The sequence below is a fragment of the Oryzias melastigma genome, linkage group LG5 (genome assembly GCF_002922805.2).
Source record: "Oryzias melastigma strain HK-1 linkage group LG5, ASM292280v2, whole genome shotgun sequence".
Classification (NCBI taxonomy): Eukaryota; Metazoa; Chordata; class Actinopteri; order Beloniformes; family Adrianichthyidae; genus Oryzias; species Oryzias melastigma.
The window spans coordinates 34,511,722-34,534,396 of record NC_050516.1 but is presented as its reverse complement, the minus strand read 5'-3'; the positions used below and the strand labels follow the sequence as shown (position 1 = coordinate 34,534,396).

The window sequence follows — 22,675 nt, the reverse complement described above, 5'->3', positions numbered from 1 at the left end:
ACTGTCTTGGGGGGTCCAGATGACCCCACTTTTAATGTAAACAAACTAAGGAGAGCGGAAGGGTTAAAGAATTTATTTGTAAATTATGGTATTTGGTCAATAACAAAAGTTCAACTCAATACTTTGTTTCAGCCCTCCTTCATCTTTTTAAGTGGGATAACTTGCACAATTGGTGGCTGACTAAATACCTTTTTGCCAAACTGTATATATTTGAATTAAAGTATCTAAAATCATTGATATTGTTCTTACTGTGTCTGCAGGTTGAGGACCTGCTCACCTTGATTCTGTTGATGCATTCGGCGGTGCTGGAAGCCCGAATGCACGAGAGTCTGGCAAAGGCTGTGACAGCGGCTGGAGGCAGCACCGCCACCAGAGCTTTGGCCAGCTCTGCACACTTCTTCTGTTCGGGAGTGGAGACGGTGCACCATCGGATTTTCTTTGCTGCCATGGGAAGAGGAGGATGAACAGTCCAACCGTGACCCTCAACACGATGATTCCAGTAGATTCTGAAGGAGAAAAGCGGCGTATGCCGCTTTTCTCCTTCAGAATCTACTAGAATCATCGTGTTAATGGTTGAAAAGTTACATTAAATCAAAGAACACAAACACAGGAGCTCCTGAGTTAAAGGGTTGAATGGGTCATTTAAAAAAAAATACATCACCTCTTTATTTAGAAACTCCAATAACAACACTTACCCCCAATGCAGCTGACACAAAGGATAAAAACCAGAAAAGAAGAGTAAAGTCCTTGCATTTTGAACTGCCATGAATGAAAGGCGTGCAGCAGAGAAGTCTGAGATCTCAAGTTTTCCCAAAAAGTATCGTACAAACGAGAAAAAAAAGGAGGAAAACCTTATTGCGCAAGAGCAAATTCTCTGAAAACAGTCGAGTCACTTTATGCACACATATGGAAGATATTATTCACCATCTGCATCCACCGTTTGAGATAGAGGTGCAGGCACACACGCTTTCCCACATCTAAAGACAGACTTTCAGATTAACAGAAACGACGAGGAAAGCGAAAAAAGAGAAACAAATGCTGGAGTCATGTGACGCGATGGTCTTCAACGTTCGATTCATGAAGAATCGAAACTCCTGAGGCGCAGAGGGCGGACTGCAACTGCTGGATTCTCTGAGCATAGAGGAGCATCGCCGGCTTCTGTTTTTCCAGCTCAGTGGAACGTCTGTCGATGCGCTCTTCCAGCTGTCAAAAACAGAAACGTTTTTTTTTATTTTATTTTATTTTTTAAACAGAAGCGGTTTGAGCAGCACCTGCTCACACCTCAGCTGTTTGTTTCATTGGACAGATGCATAAAATATTTTATTTTATCACAAAAGTCTTTACTTTAGAAATTAAAAGCTTTATCAAATGATGGCATCACTAACAGGAATCCAAGTTACCATGGTAACACATTAGCAGTAGGGGTGTAACGGATTATAAAACGGATTCTTTTTCAGATCAGTAAAAAGAAAATGGAAAGGAAAAAACAAGTAGATGAAAGCCTAAAATTACTTTTTTGAAAAGCTTTAAAACATGTTTGAGAAAATATATATAAAGTACTTCAAAGCATAAATATACACTCACACATCTTTGAACTTTAATATTAACTTAACTGTAAAAACATGTAACCCTTAACCCCACCCCCCACCCAAAGTCCAAAATATTAAATCTTAAATAAAAAGTTAAAATCAAACTTTCAATATTTTTTGGCATTACTTGAAGTATTGAAACTAACTGTAGGAACATATAAATATTTCAAATTATTATTATTATCCATAGTACATATGGAGGTGAAGCATTGCCATGCCTGTTTTTCATGGCGATTTTTGACACTTTTGGCTTGCCGTACTGTCTATCCTGACGGTACGTGAATTTGGCCACTAAAGATGCTAGTGACGATAGCTGAAGAGGCTGAAATTGATAGCTAAAAATGCTTAAGCTAATAGCTTAAAAGGCTGAAGATGATAGTCAGCTAAAACATTAGCTAAATGCCAAATTAATCAATAAAACGAAACAAAAAAAAGATAGCATGTAGCTAAACAATTTGCTAAACTTCACAATAGCCTAACAAAATTGAAAAAAGCCAAAACAGATGGTGTGTAAATATTAGCTAAACTCCAAAATAACCTAAAACCTTCAAAAAGCCTCAATTAGCCAAATATTAATTGAATGCCAAATTAATTAAAAAAATAAAAAAGGCCTTAATTAGCCAAAATAGCTAGCATGCAGATTAAATATTAGCTAAACTCCAAATTAGCCAAAAAAACTGAAAAAATCCTAAATTAGCCAAAACAGCTAACATGTAGCTGAATTATTAGCTAGATTCCAAAACAGCCTAAAAAAGTAAGAAAAAAAAAAAAAAAAAAAAGCTTAAGTTAGCCAAACAGCTAGCATGTAGATGAAATATTAACTAAACTCCAAAAATAGCCTAAAAAACCTTGATAAATGCCAAAATAGTCCAGAAAGCTAACAAAATCAAATCATGACTTTCAACTTTACTACACTCTGACTCTATATAATATAAAGTAACGAGTAGTCGACTATTACCGTAAATTAGTAATTGACTATTTTAATAGTCGACTAATCGTGGCAGCTCTACAGTATATGAATCTTATGCCAATTGCATTTGATGTGGACAAACAATTGATTTTAAGCATCTTGAGGTGTGCAGCAGATCACGGATTATCCGTGATCCGTTCGCCCCTAATTAGCCGATGTGCTGCTTTCACTTTTCTGACGTCGCTATCATTCTTACCTCCTTCAGCTCTTCAGAGACGGCCTCTTTCTCTTCGTCTTCACCTCCGCTCATCTGCAGCCAGCTCTGTAAAACCTCCCTCAGCTTCCGCCACGCCCTGTGAACGCAGAGACGCCATCAGACTCGAGTCCCAGCAGAGACACGCTCATGAAAGAAAGGAGGATTTTCACCGCAGCTGTTTCCTGCTTTGCTGGAAGCTCTTCATGTCCAGCTGGATGTGGAGGAGCTCTCTCGTCAGGGTGGAAGCATCTTTATCCGGTTCACTCGCCTGTGCTGTTTCTTAAAAATACGTTTAAAATGAAACAAATGATCAAAACTCACAAAGACAGAAGGAAAGCAGGTGCCGTACCTGGATGAGTGGATGAGAGACTCGTTATTGGAGAGTTGAACTGATGAAGAGGCATCAGAGCATCAGAGCTGCTGAGGTTCCCCAACTAGAAGAAGAGAAAAACCATCTCAGCCGAGGCTTCAGCATGAAGGGAAGCTCCTGTGTCAGGATTACCGTGTTCTTTGGGATCATGAAAGCAGACGGAGGAAGGAGGAGGTCCTGATGTTGGACGTCACGTTCATCCTCAGCTGCGTGGTCGGTTATATCAGATGAAATGATGCTGGTGCGTTCAGTCAGACAGAAAGTCACGCTCTTTTTCACTGGTTGGACGTTTTTCTCCTTCGGGGGTTTGGAGAGGGCGCGCTGCTTCCACCTCATAGCACAACGTCTAACAACTTTATGGAGATCCTGAATCTTCTGCAGGACACAAGTAGAGCTGATGAGAACGGCGGAACAAACGCAGGAAGGATTTGAAGTTACTCACTTGTTTTTGGTGGAAGTGCGTCAGGCTGGTGGTGAGGTCACTCATGTGCGCTGCGTACGTGAGGATGCACGCCACGCCCTCCCTCAGCAGCTGGTCTCTGTAGATCTGAGCAGCTTTGACCGACTCGTCTCGCCTGCTGCGCTGCTCTGAGGCCAGCAGCCTCCATTCAGACAACACCTGCAGCAGGTTTATGGAGCAGAATTTAGGTTCAAAGATGTGTAGATTTCAGCCAGAGGAGAGTTACCTTAGCCTGCAGAGTGAGAGACCAGTGCCAGAGGGCTCTCTCCGTCTGCTTCGCCTCGTTCCGTCTGCGCTGCAGCTGTGAGCAAAAACCACAAACTGTTTAGAAGAAAAATGTAAAGGACACAACTAAAATGATCAACAATAAACCAAAATAGAAATGAGAAGTCACAAAAACTCATAGACGTTGTGCTAAGATAAAAAATAAAAATTAAATCTTTACTTTTAAAATTGAACTTTAATGTTAATGAATTGCTTTCAATTGATTTTTAAATGTAAGAAATTGTGAATGTAAACATAAAAGTTCATTTTTTGTTAAACTATATGTCACTATTTCCATTTTACGACCAAATTAATTGGTTTTAGTTGTAAATTAAAGTAATAAATTAACGTCAAATCCTGATTTAGAACTAAATGGATCAATCTTTTAGCAGTGAAACCAAGCAACTGACAAAAAACAGAAAGTGTGCTAAAATCAGAGAAACTCAAAGTCAGGGCTTTGCATTATTCCAGTCTGATGGAAAAACCTCATTTTTACTTTCACATAATCTTTTGTTTTTAGGCCCCTGTTTTTTTAATTCATTCATTTAAATCCATGCTTAGTTCCCAATTTTAGCCAAAAAGGAAATTGTAAATCTGTAGGGACTGAATTTCCGATATTTTTTTGCACCAAAGAGTCTTTATACTTTGACAAAAACGAGGCAACATTTCAATCATAGGAGGAAAAAATAGGTCCAAGTATGGATCCTTGAGGAACCTCACATTTAATTCCTGCAGTCATACGATGGTTTCTGAAGAATAAAAGATTTTGTTCAACTTGATGAAAACTGATGTTCATTTTATTCATTTTTTGTCGTTTTTTTTTACTTTAGCTGAAGGCCTCTTGTGTTGGAGGGATTTTAATGTTTATGTTTTCTGACACAAGGCGTATATTTTTACAAGGTCCTTTTGCAATTTAGGCTAAACTTTATTTATATTGGTTAGATTTATATTATTTTTGTTGGACTGAATGGAAAAGAAGAGAGAGGGAGGACAAACTGCAGTGCGTTTCAAACTCTGAATTTAACATTTAACATGAGACAAACCTTTGTTTTCCACAGTTCAAAGTACGTCTGGTACAGCTTCAATCTCAGCAACAGATTTCCTTGTCGTTTCATGACCTTTAGGAAAGAGAAAAAAAACATTCAGGAATTCTGTATACTTTTATTGATGTTCCAAGAATAAAAGAACCTTTTTCTTCCTGAGCTGTGACTGATGCGTCTTCCACATTCCCATCGCTTTGGAAAGGGTTGTGGAGTTATGGTGGCGTTTAGCTTTTTCCATGCTCGCCCTCTCTCTGCGAGCATCCCTCGTTCGTTTCCTCCACTGTCTGAAGGAGCGCAGCAGTCGATCTACACACAACAATATGGGGAGGGAGGAACTTTCACTACTTGGTGTTCTTGTATTTTATTTTTTAAACAAAAATACATTTTATTTTTACATATATTTAAACAAAAAAACTATTGAGAGTGCTATAATGAACATTTACTTTGATTAATGGAACACTGAGCTTTGCTGACCATCTCCCCCTGCTGGTGACGCTTAGACACTGCATGTGCTGCTGCTTCTCTCCAGGCAACAAACACCTTCAATAGACAAATAAAAAAAAAAAAGTCATCAGAGGCTCAGATAAAACCCATAAGCGCAAAAAGAATGCACATCAAACCTTCAGCCGAAGAACATTCTTGAAGTGCTTCTCTGCTTGCCGCTCTGCAGCTCTGGTCTCCACCAGGAGGGAGGCTTTCTCCCACCACACAACGAAAACTTCTCTGCAAATGCAAGACTGAGAGTGAAAATCCTGCAGTTTATGACATATAGGGTCAACTTTGTTAGGATGAAGAAACAACTACCTGAGAAAACGGTGAGTCTGCTGCCTGAAATGCTCCTTCGAAAGTTCAACGATCTGAGATATCTGCAGGTAATGTTTCTGTAAATCCAGCAGAGTACTGTGTTACTCCAATCAAATAAATCAAGACTCCTGAAGCTAATCATCATAATTATTCACCTTCCAAGCCATAAAAAAGTGTTTGAGCAGCTTTACTTCATGATGATAGTGAATCTCCTTCAGCCTGCTTTTCCTCGCTCTTTGGATCTGAACAAACTGAAGACGAGACGAGAGCGACAGACAGACAAAAGGAGGAAAATAAGAAAGTGTAGCTGAACAGTTCAAGCTATTAACAAGTTAATTTGCGGTCATTTTTCACATTTAGATCAAAAACGTAAATTTTTCAAGCGTTCATATTGAGGCAAAAAAGAAAATAAAAGCACCTTTTTCCATTTTTCCACAGAAACTCGCAAACAGTTCATGTCTCTCCGTAGACAGAGCTGCAGCTCTCGGTTTCTTCTAGAAATAAATTCATAAGAAATTGTGTTAAAACAAAATATAAAACTTCCTTCAAATCACAATGTTTAGTCCTAGACAACAGAAATCCACCAGATATCTGCCCAAATGTATGCAACCTAAAAGGAGCATATTTCCACTGCACACTGTAGTTTTATTGTGTACATGACTATAAAAAAAAGGGAAAAGGTGTTTATAAATCTCAGCTTGACTCATGCAAAAGTATGGTTTGCCAAACCCTGTAAAAACAGAGAAACATTTCTTCACGTGGGTTAAGCACAGAAGTTTACATTTAAATTTAAGTAATGACTTTATGTTTTAGTATGACCTTTTTTAAAGATATAAAACCGATGTTTATTTTCAGAGGCAGCTACGCTATTTTGGTGTTTAGCTAATATTTAAGCTACATGCTAGCTGTTTTGGCTAATTTATGATTTTTCATTTTTTTAGGCTAATTTGGAGTTTAGCTAATATTTCAGCTATATGCTAGCTGTTTTGGCTCATCTAAAATGTTCATTTTTTAAGCTGTTTTGGAGTTCAGCTAATATTTCAGCTGCATGCTAGCAGTTTTGGCTAACTTAGGCTTTTTTCCTATTTTTTTAGGCTAATTTGGCATTTGGCTAATATTTTAGCTGGCTATCAGCTATCAACTTCAGTGTTTTTAGCTATAAATTTCAGCATCTTCAGTAGCCAAATTCAGCTTAGAGCATCCCAGCTAGCATTCACACTAGCATTAGCGCAGGTAATGCTATATATCTAGTTTTTAGGTAGTTTAAAGCTAATGATGGTTAAGATGCGTGTTTTACATCCACTCTATGCATGACCCGATTAGTCGACTAATCGTAAAAAAATAATTATTGACTAGCCGACTATTAAAATAATCGTTTGTGGCAGCACTAATAGAAACTGTATTATTTTCAATACCATCATGAAAAAAACTGACTTATTAAAGAGATTATTTAAAAGTAAATACATTGAATTTAGTACCTAAAAGCAGATTCTATGCTCAGTTGCACTTATTGTGGTTTCAATTTTCACATTTTACATTTACTTTTACAAAATTTTTGTTGCATTACTTTAAAATAAAAACATTGAATTCAACCATTTCATGTTGTTTTAATAATTGTGTTTGGAATTCTGTTTTGTACAGTTTAGGCAAATCCAGCAGTTTGGTAATACTACTTAGGTAATGCTCGCCAAGTTCTTAATTAGTGTCGGTAAAACCGTACACCGAGGTAAAAAGCTGAGAAGGATTGAAGGTATTATACAATAACACCCAAACGTAGAGTAGAGTAGGCTTCATCATCATTGTGACATGTTAAATGCACAACAAGAATGTCATAACTATGACTGTAAATATAACAGTCAATAAGTGAAAGTGTTGTATAAAATACTGTTGAATGCAGATTGTATTTTATTGTATATGCAGAGTGGAATGTAAAGTTTAGAATAAAAAAGAGTGGTTAAAAAAAAAGATGTATTCATGATCCAACGCTGCTGATTGAGAGCCCAGGTGGTTCTCAGCATGGCTGAACGTCGTTACCGCTCTCGTATCTCAGCGCTGTTGTCCTTCCACTGCATCATCATCTTGTGCAGAAGTCTGTGAGCGTGCAGACGCCGCGAGGCCTCCTGTTTGGCTGCTTCTTTGACCTTCTCTCGTGTGCGTTCTCTCCATCTTTTCCACGTCCTCAGCAGGTGGCATCTCTCCTGATAAGGAATCGCCTGAAAGCAAAGTGTTTGTTAGCTGGTGCACAACATTTTACTATAGTTACATCATAAAGCGGGTTTTACCATCCTCTCAGAGAGCGCCTCCTCCTGTCGCTGCTCTGTCTTTGCCAACCAGCTGTAAAACACCCAGGTACAAAGGCGTTGTCTGTAAAAAAATCTAAGTTTCAGCTTATATGGTTAAGAAGTCACCTGCAACTATAAATTTATGGAAATTAGGAAAGATTACTTACCGATTATAGGTCTCAGCTTTGTGTTTTCTCTGTTTGCAAAGCCGTCTCTGCTGAGTGAACTCCAACCAAGAGCTCAAACAGCGAGGTAACATGCGCTCAGCAAACCACACTTCTGCATCAAGCTCCAGTTTCTGTAAAAAATAAATAAATAAATAAATGCCTCATCCTTCACCTGGTCTCACAACCAACTTGCAGAATGAGGAGGAGAGCAGCAAAAGAAAAGCCACACTGGCCTTTACATAAAGTTTTTACAGAATGAAATTGTGTTTCGAGTGATATAGAACATAAGTCAAAAGTATTTTTTCAGCTCACAGGAGTTCTACGTACCTGCATGCGTCTGTTTTCAACAAGTTTTCCTATCCAGTGATGGAAACGGCTCCTTAAAAGAAAGGCTCTGAAATGAGAAAAATATCTTTTGTGACGGTCAGGAATGGAAAACCTGGGATTCGATCGTTCTCAGTTATGAATTAGAGCACATGTGTCAAAGTTGAGGCCCGAGGGGCCGGATCCAGTTTTTTTAAAGGTTTTTTTTAGACACTTTTGGAGTTAGGCTAATATTTACACGCTAGCTGTTTTGGCTAATTCAGTCTTTTTTTGCCATTTTTTAAGTTATATTGAAGTTTAGCTATTTTTCAGCTACATGCTAGCTGTTTTGGCTAACCTAAGTTTTTTTTTTGTTTGTTTGTATTTTAAGCTAATTTGGCATTTAGCTAATATTTTAGCTGCCTATCAGCTTCAGCCTTTTCAGATATTAGCTTCAGCATTTTCAGCTATGAACTTCAGCGTTTTATATATCAGTTTTGGCATCTTCAGTGGCCAAATTCAGCTTACAGCGTTCATACTAGCATTATCACAGGTAATGCTATATATCTAGTTCATAATTTTGTTAAGAAGTTATGGTTTTAAAGTTTTAAAAATTTAGTTTTAGAGTGTTCAATAAATGTTAATCCCATTTGGCTCACAACCTAAGGTGTGTTTTGAGTTTTGGCCCCTTATGCGTTTGAGTTTAATACCCCTGAATTAGAGATTCTTTTCCATCACAACTAACTTATTCAAATTTTAAAATCAGCCTCTGTGGTTTGATTTCTTGTACTCATAGATTTCTCCTTGATGGTTGCCAGAAACTTAGAAAAAGAAAATAAAATTGACATGTAAAGAACAAAGAATTAGTCCCTGAATTGTGATTGTATCAGCACATTCATGTTTCAAGCAGCATCTCCATCAGTAAGGATCAGATTCGTCTTCATGGTACCAGTGAGAATGGAACTAAAGATAATCCCTCTCTACAAGAAAAGATTCACATCAGATATTTGTGCAGGCTTACAGACTGTCCTTTTCCACAGAAAAAGCTTCTAGATCAGGAGTCTGCAACCAAAATCGATTGGTTCCGTTTTTTCCCAATCAAACCCCAGCAAAAGTCGTACCTCAATGTTGATAAAAAATACACGTTAATTATGTTTTTGAGGCCATTTGTTTATAAAATGTATCTTATAAATACAATAATTGAATTTTGAAAGTGTTAAATTTGTAACATATTATTTTTGACAGCAGCACATACAAGTTCCTTTCAAAATAAAACACATTCTGTGTCAAATAAGATCCAAACACATAGTTTGAATTTGTTCTAACAATAAATCGCTCTGAAATTAGATCAGATCTTTTACTATCCTTGGTTTAGTGTATCGTCAGCAATGAGTTTCCAAATGTCGGTTAAAAAATCTAAAATTGAATGAAGAAACTTTACTAACAAACCTATTATTTATTCTAACTGTTGCCATTTTTCTTCTAAACCAAGGAGCCACGATGGAGGGATAAAAAGGCTCCAAATGTGGCTCCAGAACCTCGGGTTTTATACCGTTTTAGGCCAAACAATCCACATCCCAATAATGAGAAGTGTAAAAATAAACCTGTATTTGCCGACTGCTATCGCAGTTTGTGATTGAAAACTCCGATCTTCAGCTTCCTCCACTCGGTCATTCCACAGTCTCCAGTACTTGATTATCAGCTGCAGAAAAACACATCCGTCACTTGAGCATTTTTACAATTATTAAAAGCTGTTGACACTAATATTTGGTGCATTTATTGCTTATCGGTTACTCTTTGCTGACGGTGCTGCACAGCCATGTTTTTGTTCAGTCGATGATCTTTTTTCCGCTTGACGTTGAGAGAAAAACCCTGCAGACCGGCACTCTGGAGCGGAAACATGTTGTGGTCAGATCAGAAAAAAGACATTTGATATTTCAGTCATCTCCTTCACATATTTATTTAATTTACCAGTAAATGATTCTGGAAATGTCGAGTCGCTAAATCTTTTCTTTCTGCTTTGTCCCTGCAGAGCATCACATCTTCAGAAGAGCTTAAGAATCAGCAACACGTGCATGATATTGTACACTGCTCAAATTAATTCAAATATCTTTATCCAGACATAGAAATTGATAGTTTAATGTATAGGATACAAGCTTTCCAGAGCGCTATGGTTCTACGCTGAGTGCGTCGGACAGCCCACAGACTTGCAGCTTCCATGTGGATCTCGTCCCTCCGTTTGATGCTCAGTGCATTAATCCATTTATGCCAGGACTTCCTCAGCAAGTACAGACGATGAGCGTGCTGAGCCACAGCTAGAAAATACAATCACAGATAAGAAAGAAACTCAGATTTTGCATTTAAAACAAATAAAAAAGAAGCATAAAAACCTTGGGAGATTTTCTTGGTTTGGCGAAACGATGTGTAACTTGTCCAGAGACACATGGATTTTCTCTTCAGTCTTTGAATGGCATAAAGATTGGCTTTCTCTTCTTTCTTCCTCTGGTAGAGTGCAAATCTGTGCATCTTTTTCCAAAGAAGCCAAGCCTGCAAAACAAACAAACAAAAAAAGAAATGATCATGAAAATGGCTAAACGTCACATAAAACGCCTTCACCAGATAATTCAGTGAATCCGTTCTCACTTTGCTTTGTGAAGTCCTTGCTCTCCGTTTCAACACTTGCTTCTCTAGCATCTTGAGATCTTGCTGTTTCTGTAGTCTAGTCTGCCACAAACTCCACAGTGAGCTGCAAAAACACAGCAGCTAAAACCAGCAATATTCATATATTTAAACATTTGTGTGTTTGTATATCTTACTGCATGGTTGAGAGCCTCTTCTGCTCAACAGCTGAATCTACATTTTGGCAATGCATTCTCATCACCTCTATGAACGCTCTCCATCTGCTCCAAACTGAATGCATTAACTGCCTGTCCGCTGATTAAAAAAACCAAAGTGGTTAAATAACACCAGAGATTTTTACAGAGTAACATTTGAATAAAAGTGTACCCGATAACTGCGCTTTTTGAGCTTTTTCCTTTTTCTCCTTTCTCAACGATGCTGATTTTCTCCAGTGGCGAAATGTCCAAATGTACAAGTAGTACCTTAAAAAAACAAGCCTTGCATTCATAAACAACTCTCAATTTGAAGTTTAATAGCACAAACATGTCTTTGAGTTACCTGTAGTGACACTCTGCTTGCACAGTAAAGATCCATTCCCTTCTGGAGATCCACCACTCATCTTTCCATGCCTTCAAAGCTCGTTTTAGTAGTCCACGTTTGTAGTGCAACCTATAATATATAGGTAAAAATCAAGTAAGGCGATGGCAAGGCCGACCAGATTTAAACAACTTCCAATATCCAAACTAAACTTGCAATAAAGTGTGACACATTACCTGACTTGTTGGGGGAGAATTTGGCCAAAAGTGTTGCGTTTCCATATGTTTAGAAACTTTCTTGCCAAATGCCTGAAATTGTATAGATATAAAACTCAATAATTACAATGGTAACATCATATGAGGTCAACTAAAGCTCCCAGTACCTGATTCTTAGTTCCTTGAGCCTTCCACCTTTGTTCCAGTTATATCCAACTCTGTAAAGAAACCTCCTGTTGTTTGGAGCTTTACCTGCTTGTTTTGTTTCACCGCTGACTTTAACTGTTCGTAGCCCTGCGTTTACATTTCTGACGGAATTATTTTGCATATTTGCATCGTAACTCAACTAAAAAGTAATGGAAATCACATCGCCTACCAGTACAAAATTTAAAATTGTACAACTTTACTTTTTTGTCACGTGACCACAACACTTTTTAACGGTAACATCCAGCGGCAAGACTCAAATATAAGACGTCTGAACATCTAAAAAATGTAGCCATAAATTACACTTTTCTTTATATAAACTCTATTCTGCTGCACTTTTAACTCAAACTTATTAAACTTCTCTTAAAAATAGATTTTAAAACGTATTTTGTTCAGTACATAGTCACATTGGGTCCTCATTTTTTGGAGTAGTACTAAACAATATGCTAAACCGCACACAGGGGTGGAGACAGCAGTTTATGACAAGACTTCTCCGTGATCAAAATTGAGGGGAAAAAAATCAAGCATACCCTAAAGAAATAATTAGGTATCCTATTTAATGCCGGATCAAATGCATTAAGTTGTTTTTTTCATCAACTAAAAAAATCACAATGAATACAGACAATTATATTGATTAATAAACATGTGTTATTTATATATAAAATTTAAATAAGAAGAGCAATACTTTCCTGGCACTTTGAGTAGCAAAAATGTAAATTCTTTAAAGGCGCGACGGGCACCCTCTAATCTCTCTCAGGACCTTCTTAAAGCGGTGATTGTAGGAAATTCGCTGCTATGACTAAGAAACAAGAGAAAGAGCAAACAATAATTTGTGATTACAGAGTTTCTTTGTGACCCGATCAATTATTTGGACTAGAAATACTATTTTGATTCACTCTGCCATAGTCTGTAACAATTTAGCTCTCTGGAAAACTTGACCGGCTTATGATTTGTTGTTTGCGGGGTGGGAATTATCCCCATTACCCAGCTAGTTAGCTAGCGAAAGGTGCTAGGCTAACTTGCTAACTAACGTGAAGTGCAGCTGTTCGGCAGTATTTCACGCATCATTTAAACCGAGTGAGTCATTTATTTGTATTTTCCTAAATGCTTTTGTCAAATTTCTGTTGATTCACATTTTTACTACTAGTTGAGGGGTTGATATTTCAACTCGGGTAACCATTAACCAAGCTGTGTTTATTGTTGTTCTATAGACCATCAATGTTGGGGTAAATAGCTGATGGAAAAATACTACTCTAGTCAATATTTGGTGCTCATCAGGTGGCTTCTACAATTGACAATTGTCACAATCATTTCGCGATGCATTGTAATTGCTACTTCTGGTGTCAGGATGGTTTCAATTAAGCCACTAATTAGCACCTCTGTTCCGTTTGAGTGTTTGTTCAATGTTAAGTAAGTAAACCTGATTCAGTTTTTCCCCCCACTTTATATCTATTTTAAATGATAAATTTGAGCCACAAAGTGCTTAAATTACATTTAAGCTTTAATTTAAGTAAAACGTTAACAAGCTCAACAATAAACAAAACATGTAACAAGTCTAAAACAATCATACAGCAGACATTACCCTGAAGCTAATTAGCAGGAATAAAAAATCAACTAAACAATTCACAAAGTAATATAATTTTAAATTCTACTATAATTACTAAGCAAAGGAGTAGGAGGTAAAAAAAAACAAAAATGTTTGTGCCTACAAAGCTCTAAAAAAAAAAGTCAATTTTAAAATTGACAAATTCCCTCTGTGTACTGTTTGATATTTTCCCCAAACAAGTTTCTTTAAATGCTCTTTTTTTCTTGCAAAAAGAATCGTCTGATTCTAAAGCTAATTTAATGTCAATAAGTTGACCAATTTTTATTTATTTATTGCAATGTTTTTGTAGCCTCAAAGTGACACCAAACAGAATTTAAAATGTTGCATTTGTTTTTCAACAGGACTAATCATAGTTGACCTGGAACCGATTTGTCTGCATCATGGACAAAGATGCTTGTGAACAGAAAAATGAAAGTGAACCCACAGGTGAATCCAAGCAACAACCACAGGCTGCATCTCCCTTCAGATACACAAAGGTGATGAGGACCTTCAGCTAAATCTTCATGTTTATTCCACACAGTTTTCTTTCTAACACAACCACTTGTGTACAGGAAGAGCTTCTTAGGATAAAAGAGCTTCCAATCTCCAATCAAAGGCCTGATTGTCTCTCAGAGAAATATGACAGGTAAGACCATCCCTTTGTGAAATATCTTTCTTTTCCTTTTTAAGGGTTACTATTGGTGCTAGATTTTTTTAACCTCTTCTGCCAGTTTCTATCAACCTACATTTGATAGTGGCAGCTTTAGTTCAGTTATGTTGTAGTTTGAGATGCAGAAAGCTTCTCATCTTGGCTGCACTTTCCCAGCATTTCCCCCTAATTTAGCAGTAGCTTTAAAGCTCTCGTTGAAAGTGGATAAGACAATTTGCCACGGCTTTAATAAGTGAGCTTCACCTCTAGACGCTCCCTGTAAACATTACCTTTGACATGCATGAGCAGCAATAAAACAAGCAATAGGATGAACAGTTTTTCCCCTTTAAAGTGTATGATTCTTTTAAAAGAAAGTGACAAATTAAAAATCCTTCACAACTCTAAATTTAGTTTTTAGCTCAATATTGTTCAACGCTTAATGGATATTTTTATGTTGACACTAATAGACTTGTAGCTTTTTTTTTTTTTTTTTACCATTGGAATCAATGTGCCTCTTGTCTATGGATACAATGATTCTCAACTCTGACAGGAAGTTGAATCTATCAAACTAGTTGATAAGATGGCTGTTCAAACCACTGTTACTGCCCCCCAGCTCTACCATGTTGTCTTAATGCTATGACAACTTTGCTTTATGAATGTATCATTCTGACATGTGGTGACCAAAATTAGGACAGCAGCTTTTACCTTTTGTCTCTAAAGAAGGTGTATTCAAGCGGTTTGCGCGTCAGAGGCGGCCAGTTTCAATGTCAAGTCAATGGAACAGACGTGACATGAGGTGATCTAAAGTACCGCGTGAAGGTCTGCCAGCAGTTGAATGACCAGGCGTGAATTGGGCGACACAGCCAAAATATAAATATCTGAAGTTTGACAGGTCGCTGCGTCGCATCAGCCAATCAGGAACTCTGCTTTGGGCACGTGACTTTGTCAGTGACTCGATCAGCGGGTACAAAACGAATCCTAAGCAAGCATTTTTGTCTTGAACTTCCATGTTTTTCCTTAACCTGATGAAAAGGTCCCTTTATTTATTTTTTTTCCCCCCTCGGGTTAATGCGAGACAGGAAGCCTTCAAGCTCAGCCGCAGAGACACAGAAACACAGCGGAAGCGGCTGTCATACAGACACAGCCCCCTGTACTGGGAAAATCTTTTAATAATAATCATATAAACCCAAACATGAAGACATGGTTACCAATGTTTTTGTAGAATAAATAATTTACCATAAACAAACCTATAAAAAATAAATAATCATTCTAAATGAGATATCCACAGACCCCGTTCCTTATAGCGATCAACCTAAACGCATTTGCTTGTAGCTCCTCCCACATGCAGCCACAGCGTCAAGCTCAGAAACACATTTTTCGACAGGTGACGAGCAGCAAATTTGTTGTGCGATGGAAGAGGGGCGGGACACACAAATTCGTTGCGTCAATCACGTTCGGCTTGAATGCACCTTAACAGTCTTTACTGAGTTTTTTTGGGTCAAATTTTAGTGTTGGCATGTATTCCCAAAATACTAAAACCAATATTGTAGCTTTCAGGTTACATTGATTTGATAAGTCAATTTAAGATCAACATTACAGATTTTTTTTTTTTAACTCAGCCCTACAATATTAACCGTTCAGCGGCTTTTCTTTTCTTGCCTCCCCTTAAAAAATGTTCTTCAGTGATGGAGTCTGGGACCCAGAAAAGTGGCATGCCTCACTGTACCCAACTTCAGAGCGGAGCTCTCCGGTGGAAGGTTTTAAGAAGGACTACATGGATGAGAGAGTTCCTCTAAAGCGAAGAATCCCAGGTACAGTTATGTATACTGCAGGAACACTACAAGACAGTCATGATGACTGCAAAGTTTCAATGAAAAATCTGATTAAACGTTATTTTTTTTATCTCGCATTTTTCAATGAAGATCCCCGTGAAAGGTTGAAGGAGGACGACTTGGACGTCGTACTGAGTCCACAGCGGCGTAGTTTTGGAAGTGGATGTCAAGGCAACGCTCTCCCTGCCGCTCACGTCCGGCGCCCAACCAGTCCTCTTGAAAACAAGGAAAACGAGACCCTGCGCCTCGGAGGACCCCGCAGGATCGGCAGTGGCCGCATAATCCCAGCGCGGGTTTTTGAGAGAGAAGCCCGAGTAGAGAAGGACAGAGAGCGAGAGAGAGACTTTAAAGATAAAAGATTCAGGGTTGGTTTTCTTTGATATTTTTTTCCCCACAAACATCCTTGAAACTATGAAATATTGTTTAAAAAAGCGAAGGTTTTTTCTGTGACGTTTTTGAGTCGTGTCAAGTCTTAAATGTGACATATTTGTAAAGGACTCCTCTTATTATTCCGTCCACATTTACCCCTTTTTTTTATTTCAGAGAGATTATGGTGACAAACGTGTGTTTAGTGAGAGGAGAAGAAATGACTCGTACGTTGAGGAGGAGCCCGAGTGGTTCTCGGGCGGTCCCACCAGCCAGTCTGAAACCATTGAACTCACAGGATTTGATGACAAGATCCTGGAAGATGATAAACGCAAGTCCAAGAGATCGAGGAAGCGGGCCGAGCCAATCAAAGAAGGCATGTCGTTTTTTACAGTTTTGAAGAAAACCGTAATTGCAGCCAAACTTATATTGACGTTTCTTCTTTTCGTTTCTTCCAGACGTGGATGTTAATGGTGGATTAGTTGAGGACCAAGATGTGAGTTTACCGTCTACAGCTGATCAGGAGGTTCCACACCCTGATGTTCTTCCAGACCAGTCCAGCAGAGACTTTGACTTCAATGAATTTTTCAATCTGGAGAAAACTATGCCAGGACTGGCCTCTGTAAGTACTGAGGATGTCGTTATTCTCATTTCTGTTCTAATACACAGAGGAGCACAGACGTCTGAACGGGTCAAACTACTTTATCAGGACTGTATCAGTTTTCTAATATCGTTTTTTGAGTTGACTGCTGCAGCAGTTTAGATTAAATTGTTATTAATCACTGATATTTATTTTTTGTGTGCGCTGTGTATGCTCAGAGAATGACACTACTGCACTGGTTTGGTGTCACCTTAGTCTTCAGTGGTGGGTATCGTCACTTAACGGAAATGCTTTATCCAAATTTATGCCCATCATTGTTAGAATGAAGAGTTAAGACAACCAGGGGTTTTTAAAAAAATAAATCAATATGTCACCAAACAGCAACACGGTACATATTTAATGTTATTGGCTCGAATCTTCTGGCACTTTATGTGCAAATCAGTGTAAAACTTTTTAAAAGTAAGTTTCTGGATTTTATTTTATTCTTCTCTGCACATTTTTTTAGCAGTGTCCCTCACAAGCTTTTGTCTTTCAGATGATAGAGGATGTTTTGGGGGAGGGCCCCGTGTCAGCGAGTCGCTTCAGTCAGTGGTTTTCCAGTAGTTTAAGCCCATCAGGCAGTCACTCTAGCAGTTTGAGGTCCACCCCCCACGAGGAGTTGGAAAAACTCGGGCGTAAGTGATTAATGTTCTGATTTATTTCTTTTTTTGTGATTTGGTTTGTGTAAAAAATGATAAAAACCCAAAGATACTACAGTGAGAGCGTCATTGTCCTTCACAATCTCGTCCTCTGCTTAATCTTGGATGTTCTGAAGTCTGAGATTTTGAACCCGTTTCCACATCTCTCTGTCAAGGTCCTGCGTCATACTTCACACCCATTCAGCCGTCGGAGTCCAAAGAAAAGGTGGACATACTGGAGCTGCTGCAAAAGGCCAAAATAGACCTGAAACCTCTCCTGTCTACCTTATCCGTCAACAAGGCTCGGCTACGAGAAAGCAGTGAGTGTCCATCAAATCAGATGTCAAAAACATGTTTGTCTGTATGAAGTTGTGCACATGTGACCACTTGATGCCTACATTTATTTCAGCTATGATTAAAATAAAAAAAGTACATTTTTGTTTTGAAGTAGATGCCAAATTAAGGTAATTTTAAAGCTGAAGTGGTTCAATGCATATTTCCATTAATTAGCATTAAGGGGTTGAAAAGAAAAAATATAACTTTGCCTATTTGACAAAAATGTAAAAACATGTTTTATTCTTGTGAAAATTATTTTATTAATATACAAAAAATGAGGAATAAGCTTTGAGTCTGAACAAATGATTCGACTCTAGTTGAAAGTCTACATCATGTGTCAAAGTCAAGGCCCGGGGGCCAGATCCGGCCCTCCAGATCATTTTATTTTATTGTTATTAATGGACCGATGTTATCTTGCACTTATTTCTAACTTGTTTAATTTTGACAAAATACATTTTTATGGAGAGTGAAATATTGAAAGTTATTTAAGATTTAAGTTGATTTATTCTAGAATAATATTCCTGCCTTTTTATTCATAGTTATGTTAAAAAGTTAGTTTTAAAAATTGACATTCTGCTAGCTTTTTTGGACTAATTTGACTTTTACTAAGATTTTTTTAGGCTATTTTGATGTTTAGCTAATATTTCAGCTACATGCTAGCTGTTTTGGCTAATTTAGGCTTTTTTTTGGTAGTTTTTAGGATATTTTTAAGTTTAGCTATTTTTTTTCAGCTACATGCTAGCTTTTTTTCTGCTAATTTGGCATTTAGCTAATACTCTAGCTGGCTGTCAGCTTCAGAATTTTCAGCTGTCAACTTCAGCGTTTTCTGCTATTAGCTTCAGTGTTTTTAGCTATCAATTTCAGCATTTTCAGCTAATTTGGCCCCCTGTGTGATTGAGTTTGTCTCCCCTGATCTACAGGTATTGTGTGATTCAACTTTAGTATCCTCTCTAACTTTTGAACCCGTCTAAACCATCAAGTCGCATCTCAAAAACCTTTTGCCCTTTTATTTTTCTAGCCACGAAAATAGAAAATTGACATTTTTCTGAATCACATTCTATCCTTTCGTTTGCTGAAACGTTTCTTTCTCTCCTTTAACCAGCTAACTCTGGAGTGGTTTTGTCGCTGGAGGATGTGGAAGGAGACATGAAGGGAATGAAGCTGACCTCAGAAACGCACGTGCATAAGGCGTCTCCGGTGCAGGGAAACGGCACGCCCTTCATGGCGGAGCATTTAGAGGAAGCTTTAACCGGCGGCCCCAGCAGCCGGCCGCGCTCGCGCGACACTGACATGTCGGCCTTCAACAAACTGGTCAGCAGCATGAAGGCAAGTGGAACTCTGCCAAGTCACCCCAGACCCAATACAAACAGTGTAAGTATATCTGACCTTTCTGTGCCCCCTCTCCTCACCATGACATAAGCATAGAAAATAAATGTCTTGTAAAAACTGATTTAAAGATGGTGGGCATAAATTTGTGCAGCAGGTTTGCTTGAGATTTTAAAATCTGTTTGTTTGACAGTGATCCTGATATTAACTCAAATTCCTTAAAAACTGAGGATCATGTTACTGGCTATTGAATGTAGCATCATTGCTAGCTTTTTATCACTGCGGCTTGCATGATGGACTCTGACCTTGCATGCTCCATATACGTTTGCTGTGTTTTGGTGTCAGCTTTTGTTTTTTACATTAAAATAAACCGAGTAGTGGTGAGTACGGGGGCTGCTCACAACTGATTCATTGGTGGGAGAACTGCTTGCTGTGAAGGAATTAAGTTTTAGGGGAAATATTTACCTTTTTTTTTTCTCTTTTAAAAATGCAGAAACCAGCAGAGCAAGCTGTGATGCCGCGGTCTGATCCCCAGCAGCAGAAAAACATATTTCAGGTACAGATATGAGTCATCTTCTCAAGCACTCGCTCACAGCTGCGTTTGGTGGACTGCGTGACGAAAACGGAAATCTGAATGGCATTGTCTATTTTTGTTGTTGTTTTGTTTTTGTTTTTGTCTTTTTAAAGATTTTTCGAAGGGTAAATTTAGAAGGTAGCTATACAAATTTTTACACAATTTCTGTTAAGGCCTTATGACTTATTTTTATATGCAGGTTTGTAACCAAAAAGAGCTCACGGAAACGCTCGTCAAAACCTCTTGTGTAAGAACTAAAAAGGATCAATCCATCCAAGATTTCACAATGTTGCGTTTGCAACTATTAACTCAAATTTACTAGGGCTGAGTATCGGTTGTAATTTCCAGAAACTACTCGATTCACAAGAGCATGAATCGATTCGATTCCTTTTTTTTTGTCATTTGTTTAGAAATGCATTAAGAATCTATTTAATCTGAATATATTTATATTAATCTGATACAGTTCACATATTGTAAAATGTATCAGTGAAATAATGAGATTGTTAATATCAAACAGTGTTACATCGATTCTCTAAAGAAGTTCTAACAAAAATGTTCAGATCATTAACATTGTAAACATTGTTCTGCTTCTGGAGGAAATTTCAGTTTGGCCACTAGGTGGCGATCGCTCTGTAGAAGTACACTTTATTCCAGAAGAAAACAGTATGAGGGAGAAAATGAAGTTTTAGACCACAAATGGTTACTTTAAAATTATTTCCTTAAAAGAGTTTGTAAAATGAATGCCTGTAAGTAAATAAAGATGTTGATTTAGTCAGCAATGTATTTTTTTTGGTCGACCGAACGTTAGCATTGGCCGTCCTATGGGAAATTCTATTGAACGTTAGCATCAAGCTAGCGGACTTTAGCTTTACGTGCTAAATCGATTTAAATTTTTTGCGAATCGATTATTGATCTGTTAAGCTTAAATCAATTCAAATCGACTAATTGCTTTTTTCAACCCAGCCCTAAAATTTACTCACCCTGTAACTTTACATTTTCAACACAACTTTACTGCAACTTTGACCAATCTACCTTTTTTTTCCCTTTGGCTTATTTTTCTTGCAAAGAGTCATTTTATTCTAAATCGTGTTTAAATCAAGAATATATTTTGAGCAGGGAGGACCAAAAGTTCATTTTAGGTTCCACTGTTTTCTTTATGTAACTTATGCACATGTCACAATAAAGAGTTGGAATAGGAGAATGTTTGTTTTTCTTTTAAATTATCAACATTTTTTAGGCCCTTTTTGAAAAAATATCTATTAAAAAACATCGCAACTTTTCACTAAAGCTGCCGCAACATCAAGCGTTTTAGGCCACAACAATCATAAAATTCTGCCGCAAAATCCTGGAGGGTCTTTGAGGATGTCTATGTATTAATGCAGTAGTTGAAGGGTAACCAAACGGGGACGTTAGAGGCTGACTCCACCCACAGCCGAAATTTGAAAATCCTGTCAGAGGGGTGGGACTGAGGAACAATTACACAATGAGGTGGGACTTAACTGGTCACTTAAGTTCAACTGTAATACATCAATTGAACCTGTAGGGGGCAGCACACAGACGATCTTTGATTACATTTTCAAGAATTAAACAAGTTTATTTTAATTTATCAAAAATTTGGCAATGACCAACAGACGGCACTTTAAAAAGCTGCTTTTATAGAACTCAACAGTTGATTTTTAGGGTTTGGTTACCCTTTAAAGTCCAACTCCAATCACCTTTAAAACTAATGTAAATATTCCAGCTCAGACGAGAAAAACAAAGGCATACAAGGATCACTTTGTCTGCAAGTGGATTAATCAGAATGGAGCAGGGAGCATGTGGCTTTTTCAAACAGCATTTTTACATCTGCCCCTGATTTACAACAATTTGAATAAAGAAATATTCATATATTTTTAGCGTAATTTTCTTAATAAATGTCCTTAATCGTCAGGAAAACAAAAAACAATTGTCATTGGAGTGTGTGTCTTTAAGGAAAGTTTTTCTCGCAGAAAAGTGAATTCCAACTTTGTACTCTTGTTTTGCAGGAGCTCCTGGGGGGCCACAGAGACCCCTCGCCACCTTTAAGTAGCCTGGTGAGCAGCTCTGACCTTCCAGGGACTGCTGCCCCCCTACAAGGTCTATTGCACAAAGGCCCCTCGCCACCTCTGTTTCCACAGAGGGCACCGTCTCCCGACTACTTCCCCACCAGATTGCCGCCTTCTGCAGGTGAAATGAGAGAATCTTGTCTAATTAACCCTTTAAGGCGTCGTCTTCAACATATTGTCATCTTTTAACCATTTAACCATATCCTAAGTCGATCTGACTCTTCAAAAAGTTATTTGAAGCACTGATGGTTTTCTCCCGTCTAAAGGTTTCGGCGTCGGCCCTCAGCCCTCTCTACCAGATCAGTTCTCACATCTACACGGGTCCATCAGTCCTGTGCAGCAACAGGTAACTGTTCCGCTTTCTAACATTTACTGGAGGTTTAACAAGAACTATTGGGATCTCATTTTATAGAGTCTTGTATAAGGCTGTTTGGTCGACTAATCCACTATTAAAATAGTCGACGACTAATTTAATAGTCGATTAGTTGTTACTTTGTTATATGGAGTCAGATTGTAGTAAAGTTGAAAGTTATAATAGCATTGTGCTAGGTTTTTGGGCTATTTTGGCATTTATTAAGGTTTTTTAGACTATTTTGGAGTTTAGCTAATATTTCATCTGCAT

At 37.9% G+C, this 22,675-nt stretch overlaps 3 protein-coding genes across 10 annotated transcripts in view; 1 reads left to right on the top strand and 2 right to left on the bottom strand.

Annotated features, from left to right (window-relative positions):
• Positions 1 to 820, bottom strand: part of zgc:172271 (uncharacterized protein LOC100000381 homolog) — an 11,480-nt gene extending 10,660 nt beyond the window's left edge. For 2 of the 3 annotated variants that reach the window (XM_036212079.1, XM_036212080.1), the window contains exon 1: positions 278 to 584. In XM_036212079.1, coding sequence (XP_036067972.1) covers positions 278 to 562 — 285 coding nt within the window. In that variant the 5' untranslated portion in view covers positions 563 to 584. Of the gene's footprint in view, positions 1 to 277; positions 585 to 695 lie in introns of those variants that run through there. The other variant, XM_024269626.1, reaches the window with a different exon arrangement.
• sfi1 (SFI1 centrin binding protein) lies at positions 642 to 12,488 on the bottom strand. 2 transcript variants are annotated; one of them, XM_024269623.2, is made up of 29 exons: positions 11,987 to 12,488; positions 11,841 to 11,912; positions 11,626 to 11,736; positions 11,455 to 11,549; positions 11,265 to 11,382; positions 11,092 to 11,194; positions 10,839 to 10,995; positions 10,602 to 10,763; positions 10,420 to 10,490; positions 10,243 to 10,335; positions 10,053 to 10,150; positions 8,473 to 8,539; positions 8,146 to 8,276; positions 7,979 to 8,060; positions 7,731 to 7,909; positions 6,115 to 6,190; positions 5,852 to 5,947; positions 5,697 to 5,773; positions 5,513 to 5,615; positions 5,336 to 5,432; positions 5,038 to 5,198; positions 4,893 to 4,967; positions 3,812 to 3,886; positions 3,568 to 3,744; positions 3,258 to 3,500; positions 3,105 to 3,189; positions 2,926 to 3,028; positions 2,756 to 2,852; positions 642 to 1,203 (listed from the first exon to the last, which is right to left on the bottom strand). In XM_024269623.2, the coding sequence occupies exons 1-29, from the start codon at positions 12,145 to 12,147 to the stop codon at positions 1,045 to 1,047; spliced, it is 3,324 nt and encodes a 1,107-aa protein (XP_024125391.1). In that variant the 5' UTR covers positions 12,148 to 12,488; the 3' UTR covers positions 642 to 1,044. The 2 variants fall into 2 exon arrangements, with proteins under 2 accessions (XP_024125391.1, XP_024125390.1); XM_024269622.2 differs by having other exon boundaries at positions 2,926 to 3,034; positions 11,987 to 12,487.
• A 300-nt stretch (positions 12,489 to 12,788) lies between these two features.
• Positions 12,789 to 22,675, top strand: part of eif4enif1 (eukaryotic translation initiation factor 4E nuclear import factor 1) — a 14,938-nt gene continuing 5,051 nt past the window's right edge. For 3 of the 5 annotated variants that reach the window (XM_024270890.2, XM_024270888.2, XM_024270887.2), the window contains exons 1-13: positions 12,789 to 13,100; positions 13,971 to 14,105; positions 14,181 to 14,254; positions 15,941 to 16,068; positions 16,180 to 16,454; positions 16,633 to 16,831; positions 16,914 to 17,077; positions 17,592 to 17,730; positions 17,910 to 18,053; positions 19,172 to 19,440; positions 19,889 to 19,951; positions 21,994 to 22,174; positions 22,320 to 22,399. In XM_024270890.2, coding sequence (XP_024126658.1) covers positions 14,010 to 14,105; positions 14,181 to 14,254; positions 15,941 to 16,068; positions 16,180 to 16,454; positions 16,633 to 16,831; positions 16,914 to 17,077; positions 17,592 to 17,730; positions 17,910 to 18,053; positions 19,172 to 19,440; positions 19,889 to 19,951; positions 21,994 to 22,174; positions 22,320 to 22,399 — 1,812 coding nt within the window. In that variant the 5' untranslated portion in view covers positions 12,789 to 13,100; positions 13,971 to 14,009. The remainder of the gene's footprint in view (positions 13,101 to 13,970; positions 14,106 to 14,180; positions 14,255 to 15,940; positions 16,069 to 16,179; positions 16,455 to 16,632; positions 16,832 to 16,913; positions 17,078 to 17,591; positions 17,731 to 17,909; positions 18,054 to 19,171; positions 19,441 to 19,888; positions 19,952 to 21,993; positions 22,175 to 22,319; positions 22,400 to 22,675) is intronic. The other 2 variants (XM_024270892.2, XM_024270891.2) reach the window with 1 other exon arrangement.

Coding starts and splice junctions, on each gene's coding strand:
- sfi1 (XM_024269622.2), bottom strand. CDS start 12,147: ATGCAAAATAATTCCGTCAGAAATGTAAACGCAGGGCTACGAACAGTT. Junction 10,336..10,419: donor ATTTCCAGAATCATTTACTG/GTAAATTAAATA, acceptor TTTCCGCTCCAG/AGTGCCGGTCTGCAGGGTTT. Junction 8,061..8,145: donor AAAGCTGAGACCTATAATCG/GTAAGTAATCTT, acceptor ATTTTTTTACAG/ACAACGCCTTTGTACCTGGG.